General features: G+C 42.2%; 1 protein-coding gene across 1 annotated transcript; it reads left to right on the forward strand.

The window, feature by feature from the left end:
• The first annotated feature begins 1,884 nt into the window (after positions 1-1,884).
• LOC125280394 lies at positions 1,885-3,469 on the forward strand. Its single transcript, XM_048210911.1, has 2 exons — positions 1,885-3,117; positions 3,395-3,469. Exon 1 carries the CDS (start codon positions 1,940-1,942, stop codon positions 2,897-2,899), a length of 960 nt encoding a protein of 319 aa, XP_048066868.1. The 5' UTR covers positions 1,885-1,939; the 3' UTR covers positions 2,900-3,117; positions 3,395-3,469.
• The last annotated feature ends 8,035 nt before the right edge of the window (positions 3,470-11,504 follow it).

Consider the following 11,504-nt stretch of genomic DNA (forward strand, 5'->3'; position numbering starts at 1 on the left):
TCAGCAGCTGCTTCCTGGTCCCAGCCTCAGTGCCTCATTGTTGGGAGTTCTCCTTCGGTTTCGGCAGTATGCGGTTGCCATCAGTGGTGACATACGTGGTATGTTTCACCAGGTGAGACTCCTACCCGAAGACAAACCCCTGTTGAGGTTTATTTGGAGGAACATGCGTAGGGAGGATCCACCTGACATTTACGAGTGGCAAGTCTTGCCCTTTGGGACGACCTGCAGTCCCTGCTGCGCCACCTTTGCTCTACAGAGACATGTGCGCAGCCAACAGCCCGGAAATGAAGAAGTGCTGCAGTCCATAGAGCGGAGTTTTTATGTAGACAATTGTCTGCAGAGTTTCGCCACTGCTATGGAAGCTAAGCAACTGATCGACAAGATGAGACCTCTACTAGCCTCAGGGGGCTTTGAAATAAGACAGTGGGCTTCTAATGTACCTTCAGTCATTCAGCACTTACCTTCCACAGCTCGCTCAGAGAGCATTGAACTGTGGTTGCAGCAGTATAATTTGGATCCCCTGGAACCAGCTTCTGGGCTTGGTGTGGCACTGTCTAGAAGACCATGTGGGCTTCCGGAATCGTGAAATGATAAATCACCCCCCAACAATGAGACACATTTATAAGGTCTTGGCATCACAATATGACCCCCTGGGGTTTATCATCCCCTTTACCACACGGGCCAAGATTCTTGTCCAGAAGCTCTGGGCCAAACCAAGGAATTGGGATGATCCAAACCTTCCCACAGACTTGCTAGAGAAATGGAATAGGTGGGAGGAGGAGTTGCCCGACCTCAGCAAGATCAAGCTTCCCAGATGCTACATCCCTTCCAACTTTGATGTGGAGACATCAAAATTTAATTTGCATGTGTTCGGTGATGCATCGGAAGTGGCCTATGGATCGGTGGCTTACCTCCTTATTGAGCAGCATGGGAAGATCCACACCTCCTTTGTTATGGCCCGCTCTAGGGTAGCCCCCAAACGGCAGCTGTCAATGCCACGTCTCGAACTTTGCGCGGCTCTGACCAGTGCCCAGCTTGCCAATTTCCTCAGTCAGGAACTGACCATCGCCATAGAGAAGGTGACATTATGGACTGACTCTACTACTGTCCTGACATGGATACAGTCAGAGTCTTGTAAATATAAAGTTTTTGTTGGGACAAGAGTGGCGGAAATCCAAGAGTTGACCGAGCTTCACTCATGGAGGTATGTAGATTCCTCCAATAACCCGGCGGATGATATCACCAGAGGGAGGAAACTTACAGAGCTGGCAAACCCAGGTAGATGGAGTCAGGGTCCAAAATTCCTTTGTGAACCACCAGATCACTGGCCAGTCACGCCCTTGTTAGAGGCCCAAGATGACATATCAGAGAAAAGGAAAGCTGTCTTCTGTGGTCTGGTTGGGAATGGGGATCAAAGTTCTGGGATTCCTGATGCATCCCAGTATACTTCCTGGAGAGACTTGGTAAATGCTACTTACCAGTTTCTTCACGGGGCAGCTACCCAAACCATGAGCACACAACACCCTGACTACCAGAGTGCGGAAGTACTCATATTGAGTCAATGTCAGGAGGAGACCTTCCCAGAGGAGCTTAGAGCCCTGAAGTCAGCGAAACCTGTGCCTGTTTCCAGTCGTCTGAACACACTTGCACCAGAGTTGGATTCCACACTGAGATTGATCCGTGTGGGAGGAAGACTGCGGAAACTGGATGACTTAAGTCAAATTCGAGATCCACCCAGTGGTTTTAGACCCGCACCATAAAGTAACTAAACTTCTTATAAAGCACTTTGATGAACGCCTTCTCCACCCAGGACCTGACAGGGTTTTCGCCGAACTCCGTCGCCACTACTGGATCCTGAGAGGCAGACAAGGCGGTAAGGCAACATCAGAGAGAGTGTGTAGAATGCCAAAAGTGGAGAGCCAAGCCGACTGTGCCTATCATGGCTGACTTACCTTTAGCTCGTCTGCGACTATACCAACCGCCTTTTTTCTCAACTGGAGTTGACTGCTTTGGGCCCTTCATTGTGAAGATTGGCCGTCGCACTGAAAAACGATGGGGAGTCATCTTCAAGTGCTTGACGACCAGATGCATTCACCTTGACCTCCTCAATAGCATTGATACCGATGCATTTTTGTTGGCACTTAGACGGTTTATAGCTCGCAGAGGAACCCCATCCGAAATTTTCTCGGATCAGGGGACCAATTTCCGAGGAGCTGCAACTGAATTACGGGAAGCCTTCAAAGTAATGGAACCCAAACTGCAAGAGTTGTTGGCTAACTATCAGATCAACTTTAGGATGAATCCTCCCGCCGCACCACACTTCGGAGGTGCATGGGAAAGGGAGATCAGATCAGTAAAGTCTGCCCTGCAGGTAGTTGTTGGTAGCCAGTCGGTTCCAGAGGAAGTACTACGCACAGTACTGATCGAAGTCGAGGGCATCCTTAACAGCAAGCCATTGGGATATGTCTCATCCGATGTGGCAGACATAGACCCGGTTACCCCTAACATGCTGCTCATGGGGCGGCGAGACGCCTCACTCCCCCAGGTAATCTACACTCCTGAACCGCTATCCAAGCGTCGCTGGCGTCACTCTCAAACCATTGTGGATCACTTCTGGTCATACTACACCCGGCATTACCTCCCAAGCCTTCAGACTCGCCAGAAGTGGCAGCGAGAAACCCAAGATTTAACTGAGAATATGGTAGTGATGATTATGGATCCGCAGCTTCCCAGAGCCCATTGGCCAACTGGTCAGGTAGTCAAGTTGATACCCAGTGCTGATGGACACATTAGGTCAGCTCAAATCAAGGTCAGTGATCGCTTATACATACGACCTGTGGCCAAACTCGTCAGACTTCCAGCACTTCCGGATGGAGGTGACGCTGACCCCAAGGACTAGGGAATTTATTCTCACACATATTAGCTATGCTAATCTGGGGGCGGCTGTTCTAAATTCCCTGTAAGAGTATACGGGAAGGACTTTTGTCATGAAACATCTTATAGTGTATTTCCACTGGGCGGCGCTAGTTTCCGCTATTCCGCTATTGTGTTTTTACTTTCACTTTTGCCAGCCGTTTGCTCCGCCATTTCTTCAGGTGTTAATGTGCGTGATTGAATGTAAGTTTATTATTTAATTATACAAATTATAAGTGATACATGTTTATTATGTTGTTGTGTTTAAATATTCAGTTTGTGCAACCGAATTTTACATTGTGCACTATGTTATAATATGAGAGCTATATACAGTGATTCACGTGCATATGTTCACTGCTGTTAATCCCCTCTCTGTGACATTGGTACATGTATAACTTGTCAGTAGTGTGTTACTGTTTGTTTATGTAACTTAATGTTATTGGACATACACTGATGTATATTTTTATTTTGTTCATTTCAGAAAGACCACATTTAATACCTTGCACATAACTGAATGATGCCAAATATGCAAACAAATATAAAGAGTTGAACTGTTCCATGTCTCCTGTCACGCTTCTTACCGGAGCCCCGTAGTGGATGAGCATTCACCTACCTATATTATTGGTTATAGTTCTTTTCAACACTCTACAAACGCAACTTTTGCTCTTCTCCGTGGGAGCGCAACAAGACCACGCCCCCTTTTTTGTGTATTCCTGTGGGCGGAGGTTAGTCAAAACACAGTTTAAGTGACGTCATTAAAGAAGGAAGTAGAGGGATGTAGTCCAAACAGGCCGTTCGTTGTAGGCTATTTCTGTTAAATAAAATATCTCGCTTGGCATTGAACTTTGAGCTTTAAAATTTTACAGATTTTATTTATACTCTAACAACAACATTACACACTAACTAAAGTTGGAAACATGGGATCACGAAGAATGGGACCTTTAATGATTAATAGATTGTTGGGATGTTAACTTCTGGTAAAGGAAAACACACAATTTCCAGCCCTAGTCTGGAGAAGTGACGGTGACATCAGTGGTTAAAAGTAACTAATACTCTGAATATTTTCTTTTAAATTTTTTTTTGTTTGTTTGTTTGTTTGTTTTTTTACAAACTGTACTTTTACTTGAGTATTTCTCTAACACCGGTACTTTTACTCGTAATTGAGTAATATTTTAGCAATGCACTTAATTGTACTTGACTACAGATTTTCAGTACTCTCCACCACTGCCTGTTATGCACAATAACACCTAATTAGGCTCATTCATAATGAAGCCAGCGAAGCAGTTAAGTCGTTTGTTAATTCTCTCACATATCCTTATTATGAATATATTACGAATTTTACTGTATTAAATTGTTATTTGGTCAGGCAGTTCGGACATCTCTGGGGCCTGTATGCAAAGGCCGTGTTTCGCATTCAAAACGTTAACAGTCCATTCGGAATCGGAAAGCAAGCTGGCTGTGACTTGGAGGTGAAATGCATATTTCTTCCGACCAACGCCGAATTTCCATAAAATTAAGGTAAGTTGAAATATTATGTTGCCATAAAAATAACACTGCAGATTGTACAGTAGTCTGTATTTTTGGTTTGTGCTGTTTAATCTGATGTAGAATCTAACCAAAAGGAAAAACAGCGGGTTTGGTTTAGCTATAGGGCTGGACAATAATTCAGTATCAATATATCACAATATACTTTTATTCAATAACGGTGATATGATATAAAATATATTCATCATTATTTCACTTCAAATTCATCTGAGTCAATATCAGATTCAAAGTTTGGTTCCTTCCCGAACCCTTCCTCATGCTTTAAACATAAAAACATATTGCACATGTTGCATAACACATACTTCAACATATTGCACTGTCCCCACCTTTTGCTCTAAGAATAAATTGGAACAAATCAAATCAAACTAAATGTGTAAGCAAACAGTCTCAAATGTTTTGGGCTTGTAAACATCATAATGTCGGTCTCCCCGGTCTCCCTGTGCATCTTGCTGGCTTCTATCGTTAGTTGTAGTGTTGCAGTTACAACTGCACTAGCAGCTAATACAAAATGAAGGATAAATATTGACTAAGGTTGAATTTTGTTTGCTTGCATAACCCAAAGAGCAAATATAGCTGCAGATATCTTATTATAAAAATATAAGAATTATTAAAACTCTTAAAATATTCTGACAAAGGAGCTAAATAAATGATAATTGTATAATAATAATATAATTACCTACATTTTAAGTATATGAAAGTAAAACAAGCACAGCCAATTTGATGGAGCTGAATTAATATCAGCCTTATGACTCCCAGGAACATCTGAGTGGTTTGGCATCATGAGCATCAACCGTGATGTTCCTGGGATAAGGCTTTAATTTAAATTGTTAAAGATTATGTTTGTTGTTCAATGTATTATATAATGAGTGTATTTTGTATTGTATTTTTGGAGGGGTTTTTTTTCAGAGATTTTTTTAAAATATATTTTTTAGTTTACTGTATGTTGTGACATTGTTTTTTAAAGATAATTTTTGTTGTTCAATTTAATATATTTCTTGCAGTTCAAAGCATCAAGTGTCTTGTATTTATCTTGTACTTACATTCATTCTTCGTTTTTAATTTCTCTTAGATTGTTTCCTTAAATGAATGGTTGGGCTTACCTTGCATGAATTGCCCAGTTAGGACCAACATAAGATCCTTACAGAGCCCACTTTAAGCCCATATGGGCATTCACAGTTGAATCCTGGTGCAAGCCCACTTTAAACCCCTTTAGGCAGGTGGGGCCCAAATGGGTGTGTCATGAATTGCCCGGTTAAGACCCACATAAGACCCTTACAGATCCCACTTAAAACCCACCTGGGCATCCATGGCTGGCCCCCATGTGGATCCCGGGTGCAAACCCACTTTAAACCCCTTCAGACTGGTGGGACCCAAATGGGTCTGACATGAATTGCCCAGTTAGGACCCACATAAGACTGTTACAGATCCCACTTAAAACCCATCTGGGCATCCACAGCTGGCCCCCATGTGGATCCCGGTTGCAAACCCACTTTAAACCCCTTTGGGCAGGTGGGGCCCAAATGGGTTTGGCATGAATTGCCCAGTTAGGACCCACATAAGACCCTTACAGATCCCATTTAAAGCCCATCTGTGTAGCCATGTTGCAAAGCCCACTTTGGACCCCTTTGGGCAGGTGGGGCCCAAATGGGTCTGACATGAATTGCCCAATTAAGACCCATGCAGTACCCTTACAGGTCCCACTTTTAGTACGTCTGGGCTTCCACGGCTTGCCCCAATGTGGATCCCGGGTGCAAGCCCATAATGGGGCCCACATTTGCCGCCCATGAAGCCCTCATCTGGGCCCCACATGTCATTGCTGGCTGGGATTAGTCTTTCTGTTTATCCCGAGGTTTACCGTAGTCAACCGGATCCGGGCCGTATCCAGCTGAGACCAAGGACCGGTGCCATGGCACGACCACAACGCAGCCCTGAAGTATCAGCAGAGATCGAGTCGACTAGATCATCCATTGTGAAGGCCTCATCGATACAACAACCAGTGACACAGTTCCTCAACAACCATCCATACTGGTGTGATGAATACGATCCTCATCTAGATGGAACTGGATTAAATATTTTGACCTGCCTGAATCAATCATGCACTGTTTGTTGTTGGCCAGAGGAAAACTACTTTTCCTCCATTTTTGTCAACTGATGGAGTTTGGGTTCCTTGCCACTGTAGCCTTTGTCTTGCTTAGTTGAGGACACTTGATATTCAACAATGTTTTGATCTGCCTGCATTGACACCATTGTATGCGAACTGAACTGAGCTGGATGATGACAATACTGTTTTCTCGCTGTTTTTCGCTGTATAGATAAATTAACTAAATTAATAACTAATGATTTTTACAACAAAATGAATAAATACTGATCTTACTTAAGCTGGACAATGACACCATTTTCTCATAGAGCTGTTTTGCAGCCAAAATTATGTTCCCTCTATCACTGTAAAGCTTCGTTGACACAATCTGCATTGTAAAAAGTGCTATATAAATAAAGGTGACTTGACTTGAGCTGACTAAATGAAATTATTGAGACTTGGGAAAACATCCGCCGATCAGGCATAACATTATGAACACTGACAGGTGAAGTGAACAACACTGATTATCTCTTCATCACGGCACTTGTTAGTGGGTGGATATATCAGGCAGCAAGTGAACATTTTGTCCTCAAAGTTGATGTGTTAGAAGAAGGAAAAATGGGCAAGCGGAAGGATTTGAACGAGTTTGACAAGGGCCAAATTGTGATGTCTAGACGACTGGGTCAGAGCATCTCCAAAACTGCAGCTCTTGTGGGGTGTTCCCGGTCTGCAGTGGTCAGTGTCAAAAGTGCTCCAAGGAAGGAACAGTGGTGAACCGGAGACAGGGTCATGTGTGGCCGAGGCTCATTGATGCATGTGGGGAGCAAAGGCTGGCCCGTGTGATCCGATCCAACAGAATATACAGTGCATCACAGTTTGTTGCGTATGTAGCTGCATAGCCGCAGACCAGTCAGGGTGCCCATGCTGACCCCTGTCCACCGCCGAAAGAGCCAACAGTGGACACGTGAGCATCAGAACTGGACCACGGAGCAATGGAAGAAGGTGGTCTGGTCTGATGAATCATGTTTTCTTTTACATCACGTGGATGGCCGTGTGCGTGTGAGTCTCTTACCTGGGGAACACATGGCATCAGGATGCACTATGGGAAGAAGGCAAGCCGGCGGAGGCAGTGTGATGCTTTGGGCAATGTTCTGCTGGGAAACCTTGGGTCCTGCCATCCATGTGGATGTTACTTTGACACGTACCACCTACCTAAGAATTGTTGAGACCATGTTCACCCTTTCATGGAAACGGTATTCCCTGGTGTCTGTGTCCTCTTTCAGCAGGATAATGCTCCTGCCACAAAGCAGAAATGGCTCAGGAATGGTTTGAGGAGCACGACAACGAGTTTGAGGTGTTGACTTGGCCTCCAAATTCCTCAGATCTCAATCCAATGGAGCATCTGTGGGATGTGCTGAACAAACAAGTCTGATCCATGGAGGATCCACCTCACAACTTACAGGACTTAAAGGATCTGCTGCTAACATCTTGGTGCAGATACCACAGCACACCTTCAGGGGTCTAGAGGAGTCCATGCCTCGACGGGTCAGGGCTGTTCTGGCAGCAAAAGGGGGACCAACACAATATTAGGAAGGTGGTCATAATGTTATGTCTGATTGGTGTATGTACAGAATGTCATAAGGGTATCAATAGTCATAACTGGAAAAAGCTTGACTGGAAAACAAAAAATATATATATATTTTTTAGAACATCATTGGTGATATCAAAATTTGTTAACAATGAATTGTTAATTTGTTATCTGAAAATATCTACATTTTGACAAGGGGTAAAAGTTGAGATCATGAACATTCTGCATATAGACATGCCTTTTACTCCCCTGATTTTCTTGCTTGAAGGGAGAAGGGATACCCTGGGATTGGTATAGTAAAACAATAGATATTTTGCATGTAGTCTTATTAAGAGCACAAAAAAATCATAACAATTGGATGAAGCCACACTCTCCAAAAATTGCCCAGTGGATAGAAAAACTTGAATCTATTTTGAAAATGGAAAATTTGACTGGCCAACTGCAACTGAAACTGGACATCTTCATACAAAGGTGGACACCCATTACATATCTGGATGCATTGAAAATCAATTGATCTGTAAGGAACTTTTACTTATTTCCTGTTGTATTATTTGATTTTCACATAATGCTGTATGCATTTTCTTTCTACTTCTTTTATTTATTTACTTTTTTTTCGGACCCACTTTATATTAAGTGGCCTTACTACTTGCATTTAAATTAATCATTTGATACAATGCACTTATTGTGTACGTACATGTTTTTACATTGTACTTATATTTTAAAAACACCTGCATGTAATTAGGGCCCGAGCACCGATGGTGTGAGGACCCTATTGGAATTGCTCAGCCAATTATTCTTCTTCTCCAAAATGAATCGCATTTTTGAGGGGCTAAATGTTCTCAAAAACTCATGAAACTTTGCACACGTGTCAGAAGTGGTGAAAATTTACATCTGGTATGGGTTTCAGAATTAGGTGTGGCAAAATGGCTCGATAGCGCCACCTACAAAATTTCAATTAAGCGCCCTTCGTGCTACGTTTCATGTACAGTTATGAAATTCGGTAGACAGATGTAAAAGCCCAATACCTACAAAAAAGCCCCGGGTGCAAAGTTTGTAAACCCAACAGGAAGTGAGATATTTTGAATTTTCTCTACAAAATTTTGGCAGTTTTTGCCATTTCCACATGTTGTACTTTAACAAACTCCTCCTAGAGCTTTAATCAGATCAACATCATATTTGGTCAGTCTAATCTAAAGGCCTTTGTGACGTTAAATTGCGAAGATCTAGAGTTTTCGCTGAAGTACGTGTCCGTGGCGGCCTGGCAAAGTTCGATGTTTCGCCATGAAACAGGAAGTTGTTGTAACTCGGGCATACAATGTCTGATCTGCCCCAAACTTCACATGTTTTATTAGAGTCCTGGCCTGAAGACATCTTCATGACAATGTTCAGTAACAGTCATAGCGCCACCTGGGGGCAACAGGAAATGACATGTTTTACACTGTGATTAACTCCTCATAGAGATTAAACCAGAAGCACATCATATATGGCCAGTCTAATCTTAAGGCCTTTGAGATGTTAAATTGCAAAGATCTTGAGTTTTCGTTGAAGGGCGTGTCCGTGGTGACCAACAAAGTCTGATGTTTCGCCATGTAAGGTGAATCACTTTTTTGAGGGCCGAAACATACTCGAAAACTCATGAAACTTTGCAGATGCATCAGAAGTGGTGAAAATGTACGTCTGATATGGGTTTCAGAATTAAGTGTGGCAAAATGGCTCAATAGCGCCACCTAAAAAATTTCAACGAAGTGCCCCTGACACTACATTTCACGAACAGGTATGAAATTTGGTACACACATCTAACAGCCCAATACCTACAAAAAAGTCTCTTGGAGTGAAATCTGAAAACCAACTAAAAGTGAGATATTTTGAATTTTCTTTGCAAAATTTGTGCAGTTTTTGCCATTTCCAGACGTTGTACTTTAACGAACTCCTCCTAGAGCTTTAATAAGATCAACATCATATTTGGTTAGTCTAATCTAAAGGCCTTTGAGACATTAAATTGCGAAGATCTAGAGTTCTGCTCCAAACTTCACATGTGTGATAAGAGTCCTGGCCTAAAGACATCTATATGACAATATTCAGTTAGCCATAGCGCCACCTGCTGGCAACAGGAAATGGCATGCTTTACACTGTAATTCACTACCAGATTCACGTTTCATTATGCCACAAAGTACCAAACATGCTAGAAACACGTTAAATCATGCAACACTTGGCTGAGTGCTAATGTTTGCAAATAACGCCACGAAAGAAACAGGAAGTTGTTGTAACTCAGGCATACAATGTCCGATTTGTTTCAAACTTCACGTTCGATGATAGTCCTTGCCTGAAGACATCAACGTGGCAATATTCAGTGACGTTCAAAGCGCCACCTGTTGGCCACAGGAAGTGTGGCATTTCGAAATGACTTTGGCATAATTCTCCTGTATTCACTCGCTTACATGCATGTCGCCCACTGTTCACTGTTTTCCTAAGGCCAATGGGTGGCGGTGAGCCCGGGTGCGAGGGCCCTTTCATCGCTGCTTGCAGCTTTAATTACATCTGTAATTAATTTCTGTAATTACATTTATAATTACACTGTTGACCCATCCCTTAACCCTACCCTTAAACCTACCCATACCACCAAACCTGTCCCTAACCTTACCTGTATCCACCTCAATAGCTGCAAAAGTGTTTTGCAATTCAATATGAACCCAATAAGTACATTGTACTTATTTTTTGATGTAAGTACATAGTAGTTAAGGCCACTTAATATAAAGTTGGACCTTTTTTTCTTTATTCAAGTCACTACTGTTGTCAAGGAATGGTTAATTCACTGTTTATTATTTTATTTTATACATTAAATTAAATGACAAACTTATCTTTCTGTGGATTGATGAACACCCAGGTCTTTAGCAATACTTTTGTGTATTCTATGGTCCTATCGAAGGCATGGTGTACACTCTAATAAATCTATCTTGAGAAGAACAGATTTATCCATAACAATGTCAGTAGCCATGCTTTGTGTGCCTTTATTTAAAGGGCATGGCATCTATGCAACTTTCAATCTCATATCCTTAATTCAAGGAAAACCAGATGACATTTTATAATGAATCATTGCAGAAATCCAGGTAATTCCAAAAGATTCATTTTTTTTTCTCTTACAATTGTGTGGTAGCCATAGTATTGATGTTTTATGCTTTATGGGATATATTTTACAGATCTGGTCAGACAGAGATGTGCAGACTGGTGAAATAATCCACACATTTCTGTGTGACAAGACATTGTATAAAATAAATAGCATAAAGGTTCAAAAATGAACTCTGGCATGAGAGAAAAAACTTTCAGTTTCAGATGCATCATGTGACTTCTAGGAACACAGTTGTTTGTGGCTATAAAAGGGTT

This window comes from Megalobrama amblycephala, linkage group LG1 (genome assembly GCF_018812025.1).
Source record: "Megalobrama amblycephala isolate DHTTF-2021 linkage group LG1, ASM1881202v1, whole genome shotgun sequence".
Taxonomy (NCBI): domain Eukaryota; kingdom Metazoa; phylum Chordata; class Actinopteri; order Cypriniformes; family Xenocyprididae; genus Megalobrama; species Megalobrama amblycephala.

Coding starts and splice junctions, on each gene's coding strand:
- LOC125280394 (XM_048210911.1), top strand. CDS start 1,940: ATGGCTGACTTACCTTTAGCTCGTCTGCGACTATACCAACCGCCTTTT.